Source organism: Dermacentor silvarum, chromosome 5 (assembly GCF_013339745.2).
Source record: "Dermacentor silvarum isolate Dsil-2018 chromosome 5, BIME_Dsil_1.4, whole genome shotgun sequence".
Classification (NCBI taxonomy): domain Eukaryota; kingdom Metazoa; phylum Arthropoda; class Arachnida; order Ixodida; family Ixodidae; genus Dermacentor; species Dermacentor silvarum.
Genome location: NC_051158.1, coordinates 116,321,394 through 116,348,825, shown reverse-complemented (window position 1 = coordinate 116,348,825; position 27,432 = coordinate 116,321,394). Strand labels below are relative to the sequence as shown.

Below are 27,432 nucleotides of genomic sequence, written 5' to 3'. Positions count from 1 at the left end.
AGTCCGAAGGCCCACCGACCGAGGCGGCCCGAGGGATCTTTCAAAGTCGACAACCAGCAAAGAGCGTGTTTGTCCTTGACGACATAAAACGGGTGGCCATAAAGGTAGGGTCGGAACTTGGCAAGAGCCCAGACTATAGCCAGGCGCTCTTTCTCAGTGGTTGAATAGTTGGTCTCGGCCTTTGTGAGGGTTCGGCTCGCGTAGGCGACAACATACTCGTTATAGCCAGACTTCCGTTGCGCGAGCACCACACCAAGGCCCACGCCGCTTGCATCAGTGTGCACCTCCGTAGGCGCCCGGGGATCGTAGTGCCGGAGAATCGGAGGAGATGTGAGCAGCTGGCGTAGCACCTGGAATGCGTCATCATACTCCCGAGACCAGTTAGACATGTCGGTGCCAACGGTGAGAAGTCGCGTCAAAGGTGCGATAATGGTGGTGAAATTGCGCACAAAGCGACGAAAATAAGAACAAAGGCCGATGAAACTCCGGAGGGTCTTCAGTGATGTCGGCTTAGTGAAGTCGGAGACAGCTCGAAGTTTCGCAGGATCAGGGAGGACGCCGTGGCCCAAGATGGTCAAGGTGCGAGCTGCAAAGCGACACTTTTTGATATTCAGCTGAAGACCAGCGTTCTTAAGACATGTCAAAACTTGGTGGATACCTGAGAGATGCGTCGAGAAGTCTGAAGAAAACGCGGCGATGTCATCAAGGTAGCATAGGCAAATGTTCCATTTGAGACCGCGAAGTATGTTATCCATCATGCGCTCGAAAGTTGCGGGCGCATTACAGAGCCCGAATGGCATGACGTTAAATTCATATAGCCCATCACTGGTGACAAACGCTGTCTTCGATCAATCGCATGCGGCCATGGGAACCTGCTAGTAGCCAGAACGTAGGTCCAATGACGAGAAGTACTCAGCGCCTTGTAAACAATCGAGTGCATCGTCAATTCGGGGTAAAGGGTAGACATCCTTCCGTGTAACTTTGTTTAGGTGGCGGTAGTCGACACAGAAACGAATAGAATCATCTTTTTTTGCACTAGCACAACTGGAGAAGACCACGGACTCTGGGATGGTTGAACGACGCCACGCTCCAGCATGTGATTCACTTGGTCGTTGATTATACGACGCTCCGCCGCTGAAACGCGATAGAGGCGTTGCCTGAGGGGTGGCTGGGATCCGGTGTCGATGTGGTGGGAAACACTGTTCGTACGACCCAAGGCGTGTCCTGTACAGTCGAACGAAGAACGGAAAGTATCTACGAGAGATAGGAGTTGCTCGCGGTGCTCGAGGGAAAGGTTGGCGTCAACACACGAATCAAAGACTTCGGTAGCCAATCGGGAGCTTTTCGGAAACGGTGTCATGGCGTCGAGCGAAAGTCCAGAAGAGGAGCCAGGCACGTCCAAACACTCAAACATGTGAATAGGCTCGACACAGCCGAGGCACTCGTCGCGAAGCAGAGTCAGCGGGTATGCGAACGGATTGTCTACTAGCATAATTGTTGTACCAGCGGCTACGTCAAGAACGGCGAATTGAAGTGGTCGAGAATTGCGGTGAAGAAAAACAGATGAAGGCGTGAACAGTACCGAGGCGTCGGGCGCCGATGGACACAACAAAGCGACTGGTGTTGAAGTGCTTGGCGGCAGATCAGTATCGGCGGCGGCAATAATCTTTGAGGGGGCGGGAGAGGAGGCAGGTAGAGTGGTATTAACGACAGACAGAGCAACTTCGGCACGGGTGCAGTCAATGACGGCACTGTGGCACGAGAGAAAGTCCCATCGCAGGATGACATCATGTGAGCAGGAAGGCAGAACAAGGAACTCAATTGTGTAAAGTACGTCCTGAATAACGACCCTAGCGGTGCATGCGGCTGAAGGTTCGATGGGCTCCGTGGTGGCAGTACGAAGTACAAGGCGGGAAAGTGATGTGGTGACCTTCGTAATCTTACGGCAAAGAGTCTCACGTATGATGGAAACTGCAGACCCGTGTCGACGAGTGCGAATGCAGCGGCTCCTTCAACCTGTATTTATATAATGTTTTGCGGTGATAGCGGAGGTCTTGGGCATTTCGACAAGCGTGCAGCTCTTGCCTCCGAAGCTGCAGCATTTAGTTTCTCTCGTTTGAAGGAGGGCGACGACGCATCGGCGATATCGAACGGCGACGCGGTGATGGTGAACGACGGGTGCTGAAGTTCTGACGACCGGTCCAGAAGTTCGGCGACGGGTTCGAATCAGCATGCTGGTGGGCTGCAGGTACATGTGGCTCAACGACGACGTCCTGACGCGGCAGGCGACGGCGACAAAAGCGCGCCACATGTCCCGCGATACCGCAGGAAAATTTTTATTGCTTCAGTAATAAAAATATTGCACATTGATACTTCTTTTATAACACAACAAACTAAATCTGAAGGGGCTGACTTCACACATGTGGTGCAAGGCATGCTTTCTTTGCATTACTATTATCTCACCTTGTCATCTAGAGAGTACCTCTGGCTTGCTTGTTTTGCGTTGGAATTGCACAACATGAATGGTAGAGCTTGTTTCAAGAGTGCTTCCTTGTTTTCGGAAACAGTGAAATCGGCAAGGTTGTTTTTAGAGCAGTGAAAGCTAAAAGCTATGGTCCGCAGTATGTGGTCGTGGCAGCTCCAGCGGAACGCAGGAAATGTAATTTCTGAATGTCATAATGTGCACGTGACATCCTTGCCTGTCCCAAGCCAACCGTCAATTGCTTTGGTCCATTCCATCTGAAGTTGTTTATTTTATAGGGCTATGAACATATACTAACTAGGCTGAGTATGAACAATTTCTTTGACAAGAGCACTTGTAATGACATTTGTGAATTGGAAGTAATTTATTATTATGGATCTTTCTAAAAATGGTGCTGATGGTCGTAATAATAAAGTCCGTATTCATTGGTGTTTCTTTTACCTTTTCACGCAAAGCAGAAGGTATCTGCAAGCAGGAAGTCATTCCGATTATCAACCAAACCTTGCGCTGGTCAGTCCATTTCAAATATCTAGTCAGTTTTTTCAGTAAACCACAATAAACACGCAGTTTTGTTCAGATTCAGGTGGCTTGTTGCTTTTAGGGCAGGATTTCGTAGGTATGCTTTGTACATGCCATGTACAGAACTCAAGTGCAACATGACAACAATGAGACAAAGATGAAGCGGTGTAATACAATGACACAACGAGGAAACTCGCAAACACGGAACTCTTAGTGTGTTGTATGTCCGCCTATGCGCATTGATTTCTGTCCTGTTTCCAGTTTCAAGTTATACCTCAAATTTGGCGACATCGCCACGTTGTAATGTACAACTTGGTACGACTTATTTCAAGAAATCAAACAATTTTCTCATTGCCTGCAGGAATACACCAGCGTTATCAACTACAAAAAAAAGGCGAAAGCTTGCACTAGGACACAGCCAAGCAGGCCGAAATGCCGACACCGCGTTCCACCGCATTGCAATTGCGACACCGCGTTCCAGAAGACCCGCTCCCTGAATGCGTCTCTGTCTCTCGGACTTACGGCCGTCACTGCACGTTGCATAGCACAGCTTGCAACACCGACACTGCGTTGCAATGGCGACAACGCGTTCCAGCAGTGTGAATGCCCGCTCCGTGAATGCATCTCTCTCGCTCCGATTTTCTTTCATTTCCGACCATAGCGCACAAAACCTATTCTTCACATCGCAGATCATTGGCGCGAGCGCGTGCGAACGCGCCCGCTGTCGACGAAGACGACGACGCTCGAACGCAATCATATGCTTCGCATAAATGCATGTTCTGCAAGTGTGGCTGTATAGTCTAGTGGTTACGACGCTCGTCTTGGGACCGTGGCTACGCAGGTTCAAATTCCGCCTCGGCAAGAAACTTCATTTCCTTATATTTCTTTCTTCAACGCTGATGATGATAGTTTCTTGATATGAACCACAGATTACGGCTAGCTTAAACAGTTTCACTGTTAGTATAAAAATTTTGCGAACAGCGTTGGCACCTGTTAATACGAAGCAGTACAAAGCTGAACAAGTTCGAGGTATTCATGCTACAGAAATACAAGCGTAGAAATTAAAGACACAAGAAGAACGAAAAAAGAGTGTTCCTGTATGCCTTGGTTATTTCTGTGTGTTTTGTGGGCATACCTTTCCTCACCACGGTGTGTCAGCTTTTCGTAGTCCCCGGTTTTTTTTGTTTTTTTTTTCATTAGGAAAGTACAGGTATGTACTGTAATCACAAGTACGGGGCTCAATTTACAGAATTTCCGTTCTGCGGCGTTCACCTTTTTTTATTTGGATAATATGGGCAACTCCATGATCAGAACTACGAGGCTCACCATCTTCCAATGCACGGAAAAAAAAGTTACAAACTGACCGTTTCCCGGAAACCCATGTTTCATCAACGGAAATGTGTTCGGCAACGTTTTACCTTCAACTTTCACCTTAAACTGAATAAGTTTTTCTGACAGTGTACCGGGCGCTAAAGGCCGTACATTGGCAAGTATTCTAGTCCGTTTGTCGTCATGCTGCGCCGCAGATGGGCCATTGTCGCCATAAGTGGTCTACGCAGCGGCACAGCGAACGTGTAGATGCTGCGCAAGCCAGCAATCGATTTCGTATTTTTTTTTCGTTAAGAACATTAAAGCATTATTGAAACAAAAAAACAATTCTCGGAGGCTGCACTTTTGGGTGCGGCAACCACAGCAGGTAAGGGAAAGCACGATTTCTGGTGAAAACATGACTAATTTACTGTTACACTGAAGTACCTTTTACTATGACAAACGCAATATCAAAATAAAAGAATGACATCGTGTGCCATCGAGTACTACGATATGGTTGCGCAGGATAAAGTGTGAAAACGTCACTTACATCAGTCGCCCTACTGAAACCTGATTTAGAGAAGTCTTGGTATAGATGACATTTTAAATAAGCGTAGCAAGAAGGGTTATGAACTGCTGGACTTAAATGCTTGCGTCATTAACCGCAAGTCGTGCTTAGCACACGTTTTCTTTTTCTAGAGAGTATCAGAGTGGCGTTTGTTTCTGTTACTTGAAAGAAGCTGAACGCTGCACGCATGGCTCTGATTAGGCATACTTTCCCTGTTAATCCACACGTGTTATTTCGATCTTCATTGACATTGATCAGTTTGTAGAGTTTCGAGTTCTATGAAAGCTTAATCATTCCCATATGGATAACGAGGCGTACGAGCGCTGGACTCGTAAGCTAAAGTGCACTTGTGACATGAGTATCGGGTTCCGTCATGTTAATTTGCTAGAGCAAAGTGGCTACAGCTATTTGTTATGCTTCACTGTTCCAAGTAAAGAACACATGACAGAAAAGTTATTCGGACTCCGCACCGCATCGAGCAGCTACGCGCAACATTGTCATTATTTCTGACGAAAGAGGGATGCATGATGTCATATGATGTTTCCGTACTTTTAAAAAAGCACACTGAAGAGCAATATATTATGTATGTAGAGCAAATTATCACTATAAACAAAGCAAATATGCGATAGACACGCCGAGTATGGCCACCTGTACTGATGACTAGTAACTAAACTCTGCACTAAGCATTGTTCTAAGTACCCACCAGGCATCTACTTTACTAAATGTGGCTGTCATGTACTATATTATCCCGTATCATTCTAGTTAAAACCTCCCGACTCATGATAATTCAAGCACGGAAGATCTACCAACTATCCGAAGCAACTTCAGGTATAGTGAGCACATGCGTGCAGCGGCAACGGCGACCCATGCCTACGTCAGCCGCGAGGAGGTGTAACTCAAAATCATCAGGGCTAACAGAAACCACATCAATTGAGGATATAGGAAAATATTGTCGCGTTGCTGCGACGGCGAAGATGCGCTGAACGAAAACACTCTCAATAGCTTGAGTTTTAGTCTCGTTCTTTACTTGGCCAACTTTAAACAGAAAGGTCAGCCACACTCAAATCGCAGCGATAGCGCTGACGCCAGTCGTTAGGAGATGAATGTGATCGCACAAATGAAGTTCGTCCGCTAGTTAGCCATGTCGCACGATCTATTCCAGTTAAACTGCTGGTGCACGCTTACAGCTGTACCAGCAGTACAGCAGGTGTACGGTATGTACAGTAGAATGCTAAATGTTACATGCTGTGGGTTCCCAGAAAACGGAGAATTCAGAAACTTTGTTGTCAGAGTTCAGCTGAAGTGCTTGTGAAGATCATGACGTTGATACCGGTGTATTTGTTCGGAAATCCAGCATTATCTGTTCTTTTAAAGAGTGCAGCGATAATTTTCTTGCGGTGGACTGTACCATCCTATTTGCGTGGTATGTTTAAAACTAAAAAAAAATTTGGATGTCTATACGCTCAGATTTATCCAAACAGTAGCTTGAATGGAACGATAATTTCAATAAACATGGTCATTGGCAAAAAGAAAAAAAAAAAACACGTCTGACATTATGTACATAATGTAAAAGCAGCACAAAGCAGTGAGGTGTCGGAAGAAAGTAAGTGTGTGTTGAGAACAACATGCGCAAGCACACTCCTAACCACACTCCTGTATTTTCTCGCACTTGATATGCCTGAAAAAAATGGACAAACAGGCCCAAATGTTAGAAACCGCAGGCAAGCTTTCCTATGCAGTGCAGTCAATAGGTAACAAAGCGTACACAATGCTCAAGCATATAGCAAATACAATAAAACAGTGATGAACAAGATAAAAACTGAACTTCAAGATTGTTTATTTATCACAATTTGTATAATAACTAAAAATTGCTCTTGGTAATGCATTTAGCCACTGCATAACCTTGTTATCTCTTCACTTCACTTTATTACATTAAAGACCCCATTAGAGGGGTATTACATAAGGGGTGGTTAAAAAAATATAAACATTAGATACAGGCGTTCATTTTCAGATATGTGATAACAGCTTCGGTAAAGGCAGATGGGCTTGTGATGGCTGCGATGGCGTGTGGAAGGCCGTTCCAGTCCCTTGATGCTCGAATAAAAAATTATGCTTTAAAATGGTGGTCCGGGCACGTGCGCGTGCAACTTGAAGCGGATGACCGGTGCGATGAGTGATGTATGAAGGGGGCGTGATGTACAGTGATCTCTTGTTTGCTAATAGCAACTGATACGCACCACAATCTTGCAGTATTGATGTACACTTCCCCAATAAAAACACTACAAACAAAAGTCCGTGAATTAAATGCAATAAATGAATAAGAAATGACCAACAAGCTTGTTAAAACTTCGCTGAGTTGATATAAAAAACACGTAAAGCAGCCAGAAGTTATAACGCTCCTCAGCATTGTCAAAGATGAACATTAGGTAGATGCAGTCGGATAACTGTTCATTTAACTGAGCAACTCGATCTCGAACACCATTTTTCCATCTCGAAGGAAACCGTTTCTCAGAGTCGCTATGTCCTTGATGAATATTCGGTGAAAATGTTGCAGTATATCAAGACGGCGTTTACAAGAACAGGGTCCCCTAGAGGCGTCAATCATATCACTCCTCCATCCGTCCGGATGCAACGCCGTCACCCACCCAGCAGAAGGCAAACAATGAGAGCCTTCAAGCAGACCGTTAAACTCCATATCCAGAGCGAGAACAAGATTTCTCTCATGGAGGCGCTTCCTGACAGCAAGCACAAAATAAGTGTCCCTCATGTGCCACACAGTGACTTCGGCGAACGTTCGGCACTCTTGCTGGTCCAAAAAAATTTCTTGAGCGTTTTCGAGGGTCAAGAAATAGCTGACGCCCTGAAGTTCAGGACTCGGTGGGCTTGGCGTTGCCTGATCTACGGTTAAATGCCGGAATCTATCGCGAGAAGGGCGCGTCGGCTCGCAATAAGCAATGACTGGCAGACGACCACGTTGCGGGGCGTTCTGCCGCAGCCGTTCCAGAGCGCTGAGTGACACGTTGGCAAAGTGTTCCAACTTTCGAAGTATGAGCGCCTTCTCCAAGCGTAACGGCAGGGTCAACGACGTTCTGGTATCATGCATAGGATTTTGCTGAGCGGGGAATAGATGTTGCAAAGACAAAGAGATCGTGGTCCTGATCGTCTCAACCATATTATCTCTTAAGTTGTACTGAGATGCTCGCAGCTCTCGAGTGATCTCAGCTAACATGGCTTCCTGGCTCATGACGTGTTCTGTGAGCTGATGTATCTGGGTATGTATTAGAGACAGCAGGTGGGCGAAGTGCTTGTTCAGAGAGAAGGCCTCCTCTCCTTCCTGGGTGCTTAAGCCTTCAAGTGTCAGTGCTGTAGATTCGGAGGAATACTCTGAGCCTGCGGAAACACCGTTGCTGCATCCAGCCACGTAGTGCGCCGGCAAGTCTTTGTGCAGGACTTTGTGGCAGCACCGAGAACACTCCACAGCGTGAAATACGCATTCGTTCTCAAAGTGCCGCAGTATATCTTCCACGGTACCCATGAACTTGCAGCCTTGGGATTCGTTCCAGCAATACACCTTGATGGGGAAGGAAAAGAAAAGAAAACGTGTTTATCAGGTCACCACAGTCTATGGGAAGATATCGAAAATATTTGTCAGTGACATCGTTGCGTTGCATAACGCCGGGATGCCACACGACCACAGAGGAGCCTTCCTCTGTGGTCCTGCAGAGCATGTAAGCAGAGCATTGTCAACCGAGATTAAACTGGGTAGAACATAAGGGTTCTTAAATTAAATTTCGCCTTCCAATTCAATGCTATAGTATTTGTAGGTATTTTTGATTTTAAAGACCTAAATAATCCATAAAGGAATTACTGGTATCTACTCTGGTTCTACTGCATATAATTAAGACCCGGCTGGCAACTTCTACTGTAATGCACGTGAGGATGTTTTCTGAAAACCTTCATCAATACACAATCGTCGATGACCTTCACATTGGAACTCCACCGAGTGTTACAAGAGTTAAACGTATGCTATATTTAGCGCTGTTCATCTGAAGGAATAGAATAGAAAGAAGCGGCGGTTGTCCTATATTCAATGTATCTGTTACGGCCAAATATTGTCGCAGAGTGAAAATCAGTCAAATGTTCAGCCGTGCTCATCTCCTTTCTTTGTACTGGATTTCAAAAGCATTGAACCTTCCCTAGCCTATGGCATCAAATGCGAACCACGAATGGCGGTCAACTGAAGTACTGAAAGGGTTTAGAACCTTATGAGCTAGAATATTTGGTGAATCAGAGGGCGTGTGTTTAATGCAATAGCATTCTAGGACTATTTCCCTCGGAATCTGTCCATACGTGTAACGCGAGACATGATGTGCTCCATAGGTATGCTTGGGGTGCTATGGGATAATATGAGACTGCCTTGTGACTACGCTTGACTATAGTCAGATTAATGATTATGATTATACAGGCTATCTCAGCTATCACGCAGCACGATTTAAAAAAGAGGAACGGCGTTACGCAAAGCCAGCCTAGTGTGTACTATTTCCAGTACAGTAGAGTAGCCGCCAGTATTTTTATCATTACTGATATTTAATTAAATAATTTTAATTTATTTTCTAACCCGAGAAGTACTGTCCTAATTATCAAAGTGTCAATGAGAAAGTTCTAGAGGAAAATAAAAAACTCCCGATACATCTTCGGATGCTCAATACATGCCAGATAAATGTGTTTTCCGAGTGTGAAAGAAGCACGCGAATACACGCAGAATCGCCGCACGACTGGCCGCTCGAGGCACTTTGCGTGTATTCGCGGGCTTCATTCATGCTCGGAAAAACACTTTTATGTAGCACGTATTGAGCAACAGAAAGGTGTATCGGGAGTTTTTTCGAGTTAAATAATTATTTACAATTAATAATTAAATCTCAGTAGCGAAAAAATACTGGCGGCTACTCCACTGTACTAGAAACAATACGCACTAGGTTTGCTTCGCGTAACGCCGTTCCTCTTTTTTTAAATCATGCTGCGTGATAGCTGGGACACCCTGTATATTGTGAGTACTCAAGAGATATTAGAAGTAATTAGGGTAAGAAAGCACTAAGAATAATTACGATCACTATAATTATGCCTAAGGCCTCCTTAAGGCAAATTAATTAATGGTACGGAAGCGTAATGCAGAGTAACTAGTCTTTAAGTACTAATGAAATAAATTGTTATTTGGTATTGAAAGATGTTGTTGACTGAATAATTGAGTAACGAGGCATTGATGACATTTTAACTACCGTAGTGAAGAGTCCCCCATAGCACGAAAATTATTTAAACTTCAAGAATAATAAGGTACTTCACAATAAATAGGCCAATTTTTGAATGACTGAACAAAAAATTGAAGAAAGCTAACCATATATTAATGATAATTAAGACGACTTACACCTAATTAGGAATTAATACGATCACATTAGTTAAGCCCAATCAAGTTTATTAATGGTGATGAAAAGTAATTCATGATACATTATTAACAATAAATCAGATTCTTGACAATTACAATAATTTCACCCAATTTGATTTATTCCGACTCATTGGGTTCATCAGTTAGGTTATAGGAACATGTCATTCCAACATTTGCAGCACATTGCGTCGTCATTGACACAGAGAGCCGCGGAGTGCGTAACTCGGCCACGCAATCAATCATTCGCTTCATGAGTCCAAGATGAGCGACCGGAGATAATGCTTCAGCATGATCTGACAAGTCCGACTTGCATCGAACTATCACTGCAGCGTGTTATTTGATTGAGAGTACAGCCGGTAAAGATCTGATCAGCTTATCGAAAAGTGAAAACGTCGAAGCGCCGAATCGGCCGTCAGCGTTCTGACACTGGAGATAAAAAACATCACAGTGCACGGCTGAAGAGGAGCAGCAGCGGTACGTTGCTTTGGAATTGTGCCTTCGAGCTGTAGTAGGAAGCAAAACGAAATGCTTTGTGCGTAAGCGACAGTGTGCCTGCTGCAATCATGACCATTATTTTATTAAAATTGCAGTTTTGAGGAGAGTTCTTGCATAAACTCGGTCGACTGGTGTTTCTGAGGGCTTGAGGTGTTCTCTGACCAATTATAGGGCACTACTGCTAGCAGTCGCCAAATGTTCGGGTATAGTGCGTGGACCCCACTGAGAAAAGCAGAATTGTAGGCGAAGTCCGGTTAGCCTGGCATCAGGCATCAAATGTTACGTCGCACAAAATTACATAATGACGCTTGTAGAAGTAATGTTTCATGCAGCTAAAACCAATGAAGTATTCCATGAACTTGGCAGGCGACACGCAGTACTCGCTAGCACGCGGCCAAATGCGTAAATACGAACAGTTTTACAATGGCAAATTTGCCAACAAAGGCAAAGCCTCGCCACACGTACGTTGTAGCAGAGGACGCCGTTGTAGATGCTAGTAACACGTTTCCGCGCCATCCATAATTTGAAGCTGACTGGCTCCGACGCAAGTTCGAACACCTTGTCCCGCGAGTCGGCGCTCCTGTTTGACTTACGCCATGACCTGTTCAAGCGACAGCGCTTCATACATTCTTTGCTGCTTTATGCAGGGCTACAAAGGCGCTGCTGCGTCTTTTGGAATGCACCAGCCTGTATGACCGCCTGGGACTAACTCAGCGATGAACGCTTGACGGTGCAACAGTGCAAAGTTTGAACCTTTCTCGTCCTTATCGTTTAATCCCCTTTTCGCTTTCCTCTTTCCCAGTGCAGGTTAGCCTACCGGGCTAAGCCTGGTTGACTTCTCTGCCTTTCCCTTATGACTTCTTTCTCTCTATTTGTTGCTTTGCTCAGTTGCGAAATTGGGACGGGCTTCCGAATTCTGCCTCGCAGACTAAATGACTCAGTCAACACCATCCAGGGTCTTTAGTAACACTCCGTAATAAAAAGGCGGGCACATGCTCCATGACGAGGATCAGAGGGCAAACATGGAATGACAATGGTGGAACGACCGCTACGGCATCAAGACCAGGAATACTTACGTAGTGACTCGAGCTGGTAGACCACTTGGTTCGCTGAATTGACGCAAAAGAAAGATACGCTCAGAACACCTTAAACCAGTAGATGTAGTGTATTGGCTTTGGTGGGGCGCTGCTATTTCCGTGAGCGGGGAATCAAAGCCCAGCCACGCCGGCCGCATTACGATGGGAGCGAAATGAAATAACGTCCGTGTACCATGCACTAGGTGCACCGCAAAGAACCCCAGGCGGTCAAAATTATTCCCGAGACCACAACGGCGCGCCTAATCATCACATCGTGGTTTTGACGCGTAACACTCCAGAATTTCGAACTCCCTAAGTTGTTAAGGAATGCTAATCGCAATGAGGACCATAAAATAGAATTAAAGATTACAATTGTAGCTGTGAGACCGTGTAATCTTTGGCAAAGTATGAAGGCGCTTCGTTGATGACAACGCAGAATATTTGTGCTGCTGAAGTGAACAAGGCACACAGCACAATATGGAAGCCTTTGACACTGACTTTTGCGCACGCTCACTCCAAGTTCGCCGGTAGCAAAACGCGGACGTGCAGTGCAGTTTTCTCAATATAGTTAAAAAACTTAAGATTTTACTATTGGAACGCGATAGCATTAAAAAATCCCCGACTGCTTATCCTGCTTCCCAGCAACTGCAGCTTATGTAACCGTAGTGTTTTCCTGGAAATACTGGCGGCAAACGCTATGCACCAAGGCGAGCTTTCTGGTAGAAACGTGGCCCCTTGCGATCCCGGAGGCAGTGCACGGCCACGCCAAAAAAAAAAAAAAATCATTTTCATGTTTCTGGGGTTCTTTCCCACTTTCAGTTTTCCGTTCTGAGAAGATTTAACATAAAAGTCATCCGCTGTCGGTGTTCTGCTTGATGACATTCGTTTGTTGGCTGTCATTCTCAAAATACCGAGGAATAACATTCTCAAGAATGTAAGACAAGGTATGAGCAACTTCAGTGATAAAATGGCGCGGCAATATAACGCGTATATGCCGCATGTCATATAGCAAGGTGTGGGGTACACATATAGTGCCGAATATGTACGCAAACTTTCTCTAACTGACGACGCCGCCGACGCCGGCACCCACCCTGACAGCGGATATTCTGCGACAAAGGGCCCTTAACGCCCTCACGTTAAAACTGTATGGTTTACGGTGTGGATCACTCTTGTCTAGAGTGGTCGAGTGGCCTGCAGCATAGAGTTTCCGACAATTACTGGAACGAAATGTGGGGCTGCGATCGTTTAGCTATCATGGGAGTGGCTTCACCCGTTCTTAAGGCTTCGTTTATCAAGATTAACCTGTCTTAATTGTCTTCAATTTTAAGGCAACCTTTACATTTCTTAAATGAAACAGCCAATAAGACTTGGCCAACACGCAGAATCGCTGCTAATTGCAATGGTTCCTCTTGTCCTGGCATAACGATCTCAATATCAAGCTTCGGTACTAGAGGTGCTGTGTTCTAACCCTGCCTTGGGACAATTTTGTTTCTGCGTATTGAATTACGTCGAACATGGTCAGTTCGGAAAGTCACGAAGCCGTTTAATGCCGTAAGTACGAAATTTAAGCAAATCGACGATCGGACCATCAGTCCCACGCCGCTGAACCGCCGTGCTTGCAGCTGCCGCAGACACTGTCGCCACAGTTCCCTCTAGGAATTCTATGAAATTCAATTGCCGGCAGTGGTGGTTTTAGAAACCGGTTTTAGGAAATTGGCGCTTAGGAAATGGGGGTAAGCGAAGCTTGTGGCAAGACGACGCTGTCGCAGGCGTTGCCATTAGGTTTGCCCTGAGTTCTGAGTCCGCGGCACTTCGCTGAGATTTCGCCTGGGCTTCCGCATAATCGCTAAGAATCGGCACGCCGAAGACGAGCCCTTTCCCGAGCGAGTTCATGACGCCCTTGCTTAAACGCAGCATGCTCCTCGGCGGAGCGGACCACCCGCCGCCTTCCCATCCGGCAGCCGAAACTGATCTAAGGCGAAGGTAGCCCGGCGGAGCGCGCGACAACCCCCTTTCCTTTCCCTCCACGTGGCACACAAAATGACCGAGATTGGTCGCGCGCGTCGCGTAATCCGGCCATGCAGACCGTACAGATGGTGAACCGGCGGAGCTGAAATGTTCTGCCCCGGTATGAGCCATACGCGATTTCTTTCTTTCCTTTTGTCTGTCTTTCTCCCTTCCATTCTTGTCCCTGTCTCATACCCGCACATCGCTGGCTCATACCCGCATATCCAATGCGCGTATGCACCAGGCATAAGTTTATCTATAATTGTGACCTAACTGATGAGCATGTGACGTTATTGATGTCATGACCTATCAGTCATGTTAGTCATACACTCGTACCTCCGTGCCAATTTTGGTATATGTGAAGTGAACGAAACGCGAGTTTCAGATAGGTTTTCAATAGGGTTTTGTGTGACACGACTACCACCGCCATAACTTTTGAGGCAATACATGCTTCGCTTGAAAAATGATAAAGCGTGGCGTGAGCCTACAATAGCAGTTAAAGGCAGCACCGCGCCCTCCAGATGCTGTATTCTATGAAGTAACATCGGTGGCGTGGCTCACAGGTAACACTTCCGATTGGCAATCGCTCGGCGCGCAGCTTGAATCCCGATAAAGTGTACTGTATGGTTAGAAATGTATCGCAATGTGCTTTCCCATTTATTGCGACGGACGCGCGTGGTATTGGCAGACATCCAAGCGACTAATAGAAAGAGGATAGCATATATGGCTGTAAGAAATGCAATGTTTGGCGAAAGTCTGCGAAAAAAGAAAAAAAATGGTATCCTAGTAAAACAGGTGTAATTCCAACAAATAAAAACCACTTAATATGAGTGTTTTACTCATGCACCCTTTTCTACGGCTGTAACTGGGTGATAACGACGCAAGAAAACAATCTTAACGATAGAATTTCTCTTAGTGTGTAGTACACGACGGACGCGAGAGAAGTTTACCAGATAATATACTTGCACTTTGAGCTGGCTGACTTACTTTCAGTCAGGTAGAATACTGCTTTCCTTTATGAAGAACGTTATGTTCATTGCTTCCATTTGAATTTTTCACGCAAAACCTTGAAATGGGTAAAGTCATGACCCAAATCAGCCCAATTCTATAGCGTCACACCACAAACAAGATGGCGGAATGCAAAGAATAGCGCCTAAAGGCACCGTTATTGATGCCTTTATGCTCAAATGCGACTCAGCTGGCTTTAAAGCGGACAGATGCACGGAAGCAACACATGGAATTCGCACAAAGAAATTTAAATTAGTGCACCTTACATTATATACCTAAAAACCAGCTGAGCACCGGCATGCATTCAGCATATCCATCAAATCACCGATACACACATTTCTTACATGGACTGCAGACTCCCGGAAAACCTATCTAGATCTCGGTATTTAAGTATGCCTATCACACATCCTGCTTCCCCAGAGTCTGTACAAACCAAGGAGTATAATCATATTGTAAGGCAGGTCACTGGAATTCCTTCATGGCAGATGTTGAGTTGTGTATAACTTTATGTCTATATTTCATTGGTGTTCGCTAGAGGATGTCTAAAGAGAAACACAGCTTCCAGAAATTCTACAATTCTTCCCCGTTCGCTCTTCCCTTCCCCCGCCAACGAACTTTGGCCTTCAGCTTTTGAGCAAGCTCGACTGTCTGTCGCTCTCCGCGAAGAGACCGCTACGTAACGATGTACTAAACATTGTTACAAGTTAAGTGGATCGCCTTTCGTCTCTGGTCAAGCTCCAATCCGCCAGACCCACGCTACCACCCCCGGTGCTGGGTGAAAGGTCCTTAACAAGCATCATAAATTTGATGACCGTCTTAGCAAGGACAGCTGTAGGCTCGTGTAAGTTAAGCTCATTCCAGCGTAACGCAAGCCTGGCGCGCCCGAACAGTGCGGCAGACGACACGAAGCCATGCCTCTAAGCGATACTGCACCTGCACAAGGCTGCTTCGATGCGCGGCCGCGCTGGCTGCACTGCGCCCCAGTGGAGCGAAGACGCGCGATCGCGTGTTGACCCTAAAGCAGCGCTCACACCGTAAAATGTGCGGTCCGCGACAACATCGGCCATCGCCAAAAGGTCGCAGTTTTGCCCGTAAGGCGAAGTATTGATGGCGACAGCAAATTATTAGACAGCTATATACACATAAGCTTAATAGCATTATCACATAAATACGCTGCTGTAAAGGTTCGATTGCAAGCTAAATTACCCAACACGGTGTTTCACGTGCACAGGCAAACATGAACACCTTGAACTGGATGTCTACGGACAGTCGCTGTCGAAACGCTGGCATGAGGAAGAGCGGCAGCAGTGGCGAAAAAAAAAATCCCTTTCGCGTTGCCTCTCGCTCCAAAGCAAACTATGCGGGCGAGAACACAGCGTACACGATGTCATCAACATTCTAAGGCAGCTAGCATTCAAATCCGCCACAAAATACCTCCAAGATAAGACGCGCGCGGCAGCCCTCAACCGAGCAGCCGCTGCGCAAGTAGAAGCGGAATGACGCGTACTTACTATGCCTCCCCCTCCTAGCGCGCGTATAGATATCACCGATCCCCACGCGCGAAAAGTCGGCAGGCACCCTCCCCCCCTTTCTCCCTCCGAAGAAGACGTGTGCGCCAACAACATCCTTCTCGGACCACCCTCGCATGCTTTCCCTCACACCTACAGCACACAGTACACAGCCGTAATGTTATCCTACTGGCACTTTGTACGGAACATCACGGCGATGAAGCCGGCGGTAATGCGCCTTCGGGTTTAAATAGCTTTCACAATAAAATGTACACCGCGCGATAGAATAAGGCCCTCGTCGCGATCGGCCCAAAACCAAATTTTCGCCGCTGGAAATAACGCATCGCTTCTCGCAAGCCAGTCAGAACGCGGGAGCGCCGGATAACGAGAGAACGAAGGGTGTACTTGCGGAAGCAGCTCGTGGTTGTAAACAACAGGCTAGCCCTTTTGCAAATGGCGCAGGCATGGCAAGTTACGTCGTTGTTAGGAAGCATATTCGCGGGTATTTTGTGCATATGCGGTATGGTTCGTGTGAAGACAAGTCTGCAGGACAAGTTTAGTGTGTAAGAATAGAAGTCATGTCGAATAAAATTGCGGTTGGTTAAGCATATGTGTGTGTTTGACGTTTTCGTATGAGCCGAATCGGGCTTTAACAGTGAGTATAGGATTTCTTTAATATGTTCTGTTACGTTGGAGAGTATTATCGTTATCGCACCGGCCAGTTGTAAAGTTCATTGGGCTGCGAATAAGAACTTGGTTTCTTTTTCTGCTGTGTATATCTATATTCCAGCTCATCATTACCGTTCAGAGCTACCAAAGCTACGGGCTGTAAACAGGCAGCATGCGTGTGCAGCAAAACATATTTGCATTTCTAACGGCACTGTAATTGCCAGGGTTGAGACATCCGCGCTTTTTGGCACGTATCACGTAACAAAGAAAGATAATACGTTTATTCCACTTCGCATCTGCGTCATATGCCTCTAATCATTGTATCGGTAAACGCCAGCAACTCTGGTTACAAATCAACATGGCAGCACCCACGCAGAACGGACCGCCCGCTTTGGCACGAACTTGCGCTGTCTACTCGTGCACTGCGCCAGCAGGAATAAATAAGTGGAGCAATCAGCCATCGGTTTGTTTCATCTCTCGCCGAGGACAAAGAATCAGGTACGTTTTGTCGTTATATGTGAGATCAGGTATTTCTTTTGCCGCGCCTGCTAAGCCTACTGCGCCTAGAATTTGATAATGGTTCTTGGAAATAGCGCAGTATAGTTACGAAACCATTGCTGTTGAAGCGTCACGACACAAATCTGAAGCAAATACAAGTGTCAGTTTGTAACTTACGGGCCACACTGCGCACAACGATTACTTCATGGGTTTGAGGCGGAAAGCACTTGCTTCGGGCGGTACAGCCACGATTGTGTCACTTCAAGAGAATGAGATGCCTAGAGAAAAGAAGCTTACCGACAACTTTAACGCAGATGAAACGCTGCCTTCACTGTCATCATCGATATTGCATCGAATGCTCAGGAAGATCGGCTTCCGATTTAAAAAAAAACAGTACCGTAATGCGCTCCTAATTGAAGCTACACACGTCATTCAGCGGCACCGGAAGTACTTGCGACAAAAAGGAGAACTGCGTCACCAAGGTAGGCCCATTTTCTGCACGGACAAAACATGGGTTAACGTCGGACACACGACGAATCGGGTGTGGGTCGACGAGAGTGCGAAAATGCAGAGCTAGCCAAGAGGTGCGGACTGTCTGTTGCACTGCAGAATACCAGCGGTAAGGGGACCCGACTGATTGTGATGCACTGCGGGGACGAGAACGGTTTCGTTCAGGAGAAGTATTTCAAGTGCAGGAGAAGTATTTCAAGCAAAAAAAGAGCACAGGAGACTACCACGAAGAAATGAACTGGCACGACTATGAGAAGTGGTTTCTAGAAACGCTGCTGCCGCGCCTACCCTCAGGCAGTGCGATTGTCCTCGTCAATGCACCCTACCACTCGGTGAGACAAAAAGTGCCGCACATGAGCAGCTTGAAAAGGCTGGCTTTCCGAGAAAGGCATTCCTTGGAATGAATATATGGTGAAAGCTGAGTTGGTGCGGTGAAAGTTGACTGCAACAAATACCGTATTGACTGCATTGCTGCCACTGCTGGACATATCGTTTTGAGACTGCCGCCATATCATTGCCAGCTAATACCCAACAGAACTGGTTTCGAGTGACATTAAGCGGTTTGTGGCTTCCACAAACCAAGTCTACAAACTGAAAGAACTTAAAAAAGCTTTATTGCGGACGCCATCTCACTAGTGAGTGCACAGAAGTGGAAGAAATATGTTAAGCCTGTCATCGACGAAGAGGACAAGATGAGGGAAATGGACCACATTCTTTACGAATTCATTGACAACCAGCAACCGGTCGTTGTCAGTATCGGGGAGGCCACAAGCTCTGATGAGGATACTAGAATGAACGAGGAAGACTGTGGGTGCCAGGCATAGTTGTGAATTAAGGCACGTGTCCTAAAACTTGCGATGCTTACCGGACGCACATGAAAATTTACAAGGTGAATCCGGGTTAAATACTTTTAACATCATTTCTTCTTAAACTCGCTAAATATCTGCACAGATGCTTTTTGGAAGGCACAAAGGGAAGCGCACAAGAATTGGGTTATCTGCAATGGGCGCCCAGCGATCTTCGGCAGCACGATAAATTATACTGAGCATGCACTGCGTTTTCTTTTGCAAAAAATGTCTAATTTGTACCGCTGCTCCATAATTAGTAACGTTAAAGTTGCCACACCTCCTCGAATTTCCGACGTAGTTGCTTGTTTTTTTAGCGTTTGTAGGTGAATAAGGCAGCCATGAAAAAATTGGAGGACGCTTAAGCTTCGCCTCTAAGAATGGAACGCGATAGCGTTATCGGGCCCCGTTCGCATCGCATTTTTGTTTCAGTGAGCTTGGTCGCAACACAGAACGCGGGAAAGCCAGCTTATAAAGACCAAGCTTACATCGTTCTCTCTTAAAGTCGGCTTCACTTTTAAACAGAAGTGCATTGCTGGAAAGACGTTTTTGCAGGGGCAATATAAGTCATCTCCTTAACATGTGAAGGCCCTAGCACCTTTTTATTATTTTGTTACTTGTTTGCTATTGCCCCGATGCGCGCGCGTGTCCGAAACGCATAGGCAGGCGAAGTCCCAATGTTACCTACCGAGGATGCGGGCCCATCTGGATAGCATTTCCGCACGTAAATTACCCGAGCGCTTCACGTTGGTGTGGTAGAAATGCTGGAATAGAGGTTTGTGTTCGAGTTTCCTCGTAACAGAATTATGTTTTCGCGTACATTCAAATTACAATCCGACGCCATTGTGCCTGTAAGTTGCGGCTAAGTCGTACTTTATCGTTTTTCTGACGTATTTCTCTGTGAGAAATTCAATTTTTGTTCACCAAAACCTTACACCACTTGGAGGGCTTGAGTGTTCGGGGTGGTTGGGGATGATTTTTTTTTTCGGTCACGGACCCAGACATCCACGTCGACGCCGGATTTTCAGCGACACGGGGCCCTTAACACTATCGCGTTAGTAACTGCAATCGGCGTGCGTCGAAAGCACGGCGATCAGAATACTTGTGCATGGGCTGGTCGCCCTTCCTGTTGGTTGAAGACCCGCTAGCCTCAAACTGGTGAAGGGAACTTCTGAGATGGAGTACAGATGTGATGCGATACTGTTGATGGGCGTGACCGACGTTATGCACTACCTATCTTAAGTGCAGTCATGCCGTCACAGCGCGCGTTAGCGATGGTAAAGCGGGACGTATCCAAACGAGACGTATAGTGTGATTCGCTATTTTTTATAGAAGTTCGTTACCATATATTCCCAATTAATATATCTTCGTTTTTGTGTGTGCACTGTGTTCTGCATTGGATAGACATATGTAATGCTCCTGCACAAACGACTAATTCAGAACAAACCTGCGAGAAGTGACCTGGCGAGTGAGAGTTGGCTGACGGCAACAAACGTCGTTGCCCGCAACGAGAGATTTGTTATGAACACGCCTGTTTTGTCGCTGACTATAGCACCTATCGCACCTATCCTCGCGCGATAAAATGTTCCTGGGTGTGAACGCGGTGTTCGAGCGTGAACACACTGACATCACGAGTGGTCATGCCGCTTGCTTACTCCTGGCGCTCGTAGCCAACAAGTCGCGAATCCAATAGTTACCCCTGGGTGGCTCAAGCGCAGTACAAATGTTCTTTCTTGTTTTCACTTTCCCAAACTGCAATCTAACTGAGAAATGTCGTATTGGGAGTATCGGAATAATTTTGGGCACCTCCCTATTGCAAAACCCAGTATCCAGTGCCCAGTGCCATGCCTGATTATGGGCCCAGTGTCGCGCGCTGGATGCTGGGACGCTGGCAAGGCGCGGCATACTGGGAAGCGCTGTGTGCTGGTACGAAATGCAGCTTTAGAGCGAGAAATACGTGGTGCCTGGCTAACTTATATATTTTTTCGAACACAGAAACATGCAAACATGCAATGCAATGAAAATGCAATAATAAATAAAATAGAATAAAAAACCCCACTAGGATTCGAACCTCCGCCCTACCGATCACAATTCCAGTATCTTACCACTACGCCACGCTTTTTTTTTCTTTAGTGCCGGAACGTTCACTTTGTGGATACCAATTGCAAAAATTTTTGCCAAAGACCAATACATAATTATACATATACACATACTTTCAAAGTTGCATGCATCCATGTTGTGCGGTCAGTCACATTTTGGCTGGCACTGTCATGTCGGGTTTAACATTCTTTTAAAGTTGCGAGGGGCTCAATCCTCGTCAGCAAATCCGGGTGGCATTTCTGATCTTTAATTACATCGATGAATTTGGAAACACCCTCCCGGAAAAGTGGTCGCGCAGGCCTTCGGTCAGGCTCACAAAAAACCTGCCATTCGAGCCCGCCATAAACAGTGGAGGCCATTAGCATAATGAGGTCCAAAGGCAGTCCGTCCTCATTTTCTACAGTTAAAAATGTAATACCTAATGAATTTAAGGGCAAATCTTTCTGCAGTGTTCTTTAAAGAACTTCCAGAAAATAAACCCCTTCCCAACAATGCCAAAAAAACGTGATCTATTGTTTCCAGTTGTTTACATATAAGACAGTTTGCTCCCCAAGGTAAATAAAAACCCTTTTCTTCTAAAAAGGCCCGTACTGGCAACGTCCCGGTATGTAACACAAAGAAAAAGGATTTTGTACCTGGCTGCACCTGCATTTTTTCAAGCACGCTTCAAAACGTCATGTCCATGTCCTCCACTGTTTATGGCTCTGTACAATAGGAACCGGTATAATCATGTCAAGTGTATCCCTGTATAATTTCTTGCGTGACACAGAAAAAAAGGTAATCATTAGAAAAACGTACGGGTAAAAAACGGACACGGTCGACTGCTTCCTTTAGGTACCCTCGAAGAGCACCAGACATACTTAAATTGCTTACCACACAAGCCAGCAGATGTTTGCTCAGTCGCAACTGAGAGATTGTGCGCGGAAAGGGGTCCCGAACGTCTCGAAAGAATGTAAACCTGTTCAGTAGCTGTTTAACGTAAAGATGTGACAGGCCTAGGCCCCCGTCTTTGACGCGCTAAAACAAGTTCATACGGCTACATCTCTCCCATTCTGATGCCCAAATGAACACAGCAATAACTCTGAATCTTTTGCACATTTATACGAGAACAGTATAAAATTTGCATGACGTACCATATCTTGCTTATTAAAAACAGTGGCTTTCGCAAACATTGACAGATGAGTGCCTTTCCAATTAGTTGTTTTTTCCTTGATTCGCTTAGCTTCTTCAAGCCAGTAGTCCTCATTACGACGGTAATGTTCGAGTGGTACGCCCAAGTATTTAGCTGGCGATTTAATCCATCTAATGTTGGCGAACGTTTCCGGTGTTGACTGCCATTCACCATGCCAAAAACCCAGACACTTATTCCAATTTGCTGTGCTCCCTGTTGTGTTTCCAAAATGTTTAACAATGGTGGTTACTTCTGTAATGCTTTCTTTCGACGTACAGCACACCGCTACATCATCTGCATATGCTAAGAGTTTCACTTCGGCTTCCATAAGTTTGAAGACCATTTTGCTACTGTTCTGAATGATTGCCAAACAAAAGCTTTGTAGATAAATGGCAAACAAAAGCTGGCTCAGTGGACATGCCTGGCGAACGGAACGCTCTATTTTAATGGGGGCCCCCAGTGTCTTATTTATAATCAGCCATGTTGAGCAGTTCCGGTACGCCAGAGATACCCCATCAGTGATGACTGATCCTACATTCACATGTTCAAGAACTAACAACAAAATATCATGCGGGACAAAATCAAAAGCCTTTAGAAATAAAATATAGATTTACCACTATGCCACGCCGATTCGTGATTACCGATTCATATCTTGCCATGTCAACGCGCACACAAAGTTGCAGCTTTGCACAGACGTCTCGCTACAGTCTAGGCACTCTAGTCTCGCACAGACATGGTAGATGCGATATCGCCTTCAACTAAAACTTACGCCTCTATCAGAACGATAAAGATGTTGTCCGTATTGCATAGTAAGCCTGGAAGTGTTAAAACACTGATTTGCTTTTGCGATTGGTATATTAACTACGAAAAAACCCTTAAATGAACCGCCGACCCGGGATGTTGTACGCGATGTTTCTGCCGATTTTGACAGCCGTTTCTTATTCTTCGTGCAAAGGTAATGCAACATTTCTATAGCTCGACAATGCTTTTCAATCGACACGTATATTTAGTCACATATCTCAGTCAGAGAAGCGCTCGGTTAATGTAGCGGGCAGCCTTCGGCGACAGCACATATAGGTATGTTTAAAACGCGCCATATCGGGGATCATCGCTTGTTCTACTGACACTGTAGACACGAAAAATTGTCTGTTTAGAAACACCGATGGGAAAGCTGAACTACAGAGTGATTTATCCTCGTTAGACTTGTTGATTCATCAGCCCAGACGGGTCGATAGAGTAGACGGACTCGGCGGGTACGGTAGGCCTGACCTTTGGTGGAAGCGAACGATCTCGGTGTGGGTGCCTGGCGAATGCGAAAATGTTTGTATTTGAGCTTTAGAACCTTTTAACTATTATTCTTAGTACACCAGGGAAAGTGGAAGCGCACGAATCGCCGCAGCTTTGTTGTCGGTGCGAGAATATCAATCAGCGGCAGGCTTCTTGAGGTCCGTTCGAACACGTCTGAACGGCTGCTGGGTTTCGTGTCGACTGTACAACACTGCCACAACTCGCAGTCATCGCTTGCGTACAAACTACTAGAAAACGAGGCGTAATCTGCGTTTGCGTAATTTCGTTCGCGAATACAGCTATCCGCACAGTCAAAAGGAAAATGTACAAAGCGAAAGGGATCTGAAGTGTCGCATAAGCATGGGCTAGCTCACGCACCTTTATTCCAAGCTGCAACAGCGCCAACACGAAAGAGACATTCATGATCCCTAATTATAGCGCTATTTAGGACAGGAGTATGTTGTTTGGACAGGAGATGTCCATAAAATTGTATCAAGCGTTAAATATTCAACAGCGCCTATACTCCGGCAGTGCGGCACAAATGAAACTAGCGCAGTCTCCAGTACGAGCCAGCGCACTTTAGCGACAACCAGTGCGTGTACAGCGCACACCAGTGCGCCCCAGCGTCACAGCGTCTAGTCCAGTGTGACCCAGCTCTTATTCAGCGATCTCACCAGTGTCGCAGTCAATCCTAGTGACTCCCAGCGTGCGCCAGCGTCCCCAGTGCCATTCAGTGTCAAAAAATGCACTGGTTTCACACTGGAAGGCACTGGAAGCCGCTGTGTTTTTGCAATAGGGCTGGTGCACTTGGAGAGATAACTGAGATGCGAAGGGCAGGTAGGCTAGCAGGGAGGTTAACCAGAAAATAGATATTCAGTTTGCTACTCTGCACTGGGGAAGGGTAGTAAACTGTACCTAAATCTGCACATATATGTGCACTAAATCAATGGACGCGTTTTTACAAGTGGCCGAGATACAAGCCACGACACCGGTCTCAGTAGTTCAACGCCATATCAGTAAGCTAATGTGGATTGTGCAGTACAATTTAGGCAGCTCGAACAATCAATAGTAGCACTGTTTTATACCGCAACCCTTACACCTTGCACCATGCACTTCAGCTAATTCACACATTCTCCCGGCTCAAAGAAACACCGGACGGATGGACACAGTGTAGAGTGGATAAGCTCGTAAACAACATTCGTAAGCCCACAAACACAACAGGCTATAGCCACGCTATTAGCGCCTGTATCAGTTGACGTTATCGGCCCCAGAATAAATTTTAGCGCCTCAGTGACAAACGTATCAAGAACAATATAACATGGAAAACGAAGGAATCAGTGTGTCCCAGCCGAGTTTCTATCCCATGTATTTTAAAAGCCTGCGCTCCCTTTCCCTCCCCCCCCCCCCCCCACCGGACACTTTACAGGTGCAAAAACAAAGTTTAGACGTTACAAATCACTGATCGGGGCTTTTCATGGAACTCGCGTAGTGCCGTCTTCACTACCTTTCCGAGCCGCCTCTAAATTTTTGCAATAGGTCGCCACTCCGCCCCGCCACTACCTCAAAATAAAGATTTTTGATAATGACACCGTCAGCCCAGCGGGCAGAACGGCGCAGCCCTGACGAGTGGCAATATAGCCTGGCCTACTAGAAAAAAAATGTCAGAAGTTGGGCAGTTACATCTCGGCAGTGGCGCTAAGTGCGCGTGCTCTAGCGAACTGTAAGAACTAGCCATAGATGCTCATGCTGGCGAAATCAGTGAACATGCGCAAGCATTGACAAAGCCCGTGTATGACATACTACACTCCAGCGAACACTTTCCCACACTTGCAATGTAACCGTTAGCAAGAAGGCATTCACATTGCGCATGCATTTGCGTGGCGACAGGCCAAACTGGGCACATATGGTTCGTAGCGATTCTGTTTCTTACGCAATGCATGTTACATAGCGTCTCATAGCGCATATTGGGAGCACCACGAAGTATGTTTTGCACGGAGGAACTTCGAACGCCAGTAGTTGTCCTTTAACGAATCTTTCTGGGTTGTCAATGCTCAGGAAATTAGATTCAGCCATGTATTACGTATTTATAGCCTTCGTTTACTCTAACGAAGGCCATAGATTTGGAGACAGCTTTCTCCGAATGTATTTTGAATTCACATTAAAATAAACTGTTAACGAACATATTTAAGAGTGCTCTTAGGCGGTTGGCGCTGTGCTCTGTCTTCACAACGAAGCACTGTTTATAACAAAACAATTTGAAAATTTCAGGCCCTTTATTGTATGTGCGTCTATACGGTTTCAGAGCAAGACTAATTGCTTCAATTGTCCCGTCCGCTTTGTGCTGCGTCGTGTTCGCTACTAGAAGCAAGAAAACAGTTGCTGCGCTACGACCTTCGAAATTTCGACGCGATGCGTTGGCGTACCTCGCGTACGTAGATACTTCCATATCGCGTTCGATGTGAACCAATAGATAGACGGGATTCCACAGCAAAGGCCGAAAGTTTTGCATCACCCTGCGGTGTATGCTGCCAAAAGAAAAAAAAACACATATATGCAATAGAACGACTATTGTATCAAGCTGCATTAGTGCTTTACAATTATGAAATAGCAAGTGGTCTCTCGTAACATTCGGAATGCAGCATCCAGCATCAGCTTATGAAATTGAGGGACCTTACGTGGGAAGAAATCTATTTTTTTCTCACCTTCAGTCGGTTCGCTTTCTTGGCTGGGAAGTTGATAGCGGTGCACTCGGCTTCCTCGAATGGCTTCTGATCCAAAGGACACCGGCCCCTCGCACCCTGAGAGCTGGTTTCATGGCAGGATTGGCACAAAAAGTGTGAGCATGGCATTTTTACCGTCTGCTTTGGAACTATGCCACAGAGCCCACAAACACGCGAATTCCACACCTCCTCGACAAACCGCGTTGGTCTCCAGTTGGCGCCGGCGACGACGTGATCGCGGAAACAGTGCACCCATCTTCGTCCCGGATCCGGCATGAAGGCGTTTGCCAGCAGTGATCCAGCGGAGTGAATTTTGACCAAGATTATCTATGCCTTTTTAGTGGTCCCGTACATGCGGCTATCATAGTAACAAAAACAGACAGGTTGGCATTTCTGCTTTGTCACGTATTTTGTCAGCGTAAAAGATTAGCCGACCTCGATCGGAGCTATTTGCAATTACATGACACGACTGTGCAAGTTGCACTGCATATAAGACACGTACAGTGACATCGAAGCATAAATAATAAACGGAAACGTACGTTGCGCACTAGCAACTGATGACTGATTCGATTGATGCCGGCACACGTGTAACCAGTTTACAGTTAGCAGAAGGGACACGTGTGCATAGCCGCACGGCATAAAGTACTTCATGCCCTAGTAATGAACGTGAAACGAGACAGGGCACACAGAGCGCGTGTCTTGAAAACATGGTGCGAATTGGCATCCCGGACGGAACGTCTGATTCAATTATTTTCCAGCGTTTGCACCCAAAAGCGCCGAAAGTGCTCTGAAATACGTAGGTGTCGCCAAAACGTTCAGGTATGAAGGAATAACCCACAGTTGCTGTCCAATGACACTTCTAGCATGCTTTAGGAGGTGATTATTTGTGACACTATGTTGCAGTATGTGTGACAGATGGCACTCTCCTCGCCATCGTACCTGACCCGCAAGTGGGAGCCAAATTTAATTTCAAGCGCCAGTTCCTCGTGGACCCGTTAGGAACCCCTTGCAGCGTCTGGGACCACCTCTGGACGCTTCATTCAGAGGCGCAGCGTCTCAAACGACAGTAAAGCGTTCTCGAATAGAGCCCTTACCTTTGCATCCCGAAAGAGCTTTGCGCACACGGGCTTTGCCTCGTGCGAGAGCAACGTGATTAGAACAGGGTTCAGCGTTCACTCTTTGAGTCGTGCGCTTGCAGCTCTTAGAACGAGCGAAAACGGA

The 27,432-nt window shown here is 46.2% G+C and overlaps 1 protein-coding gene across 1 annotated transcript; it reads right to left on the bottom strand.

Annotated features, from left to right (window-relative positions):
* Window positions 1–7,287: 7,287 nt before the first annotated feature.
* Window positions 7,288–26,529, bottom strand: LOC125945968 (uncharacterized). The gene is made up of 2 exons (XM_049668403.1): window positions 26,194–26,529; window positions 7,288–8,448 (listed from the first exon to the last, which is right to left on the bottom strand). The coding sequence occupies exons 1-2, from the start codon at window positions 26,485–26,487 to the stop codon at window positions 7,330–7,332; spliced, it is 1,413 nt and encodes a 470-aa protein (XP_049524360.1). The 5' UTR covers window positions 26,488–26,529; the 3' UTR covers window positions 7,288–7,329.
* Between the last annotated feature and the right edge of the window lie 903 nt (window positions 26,530–27,432).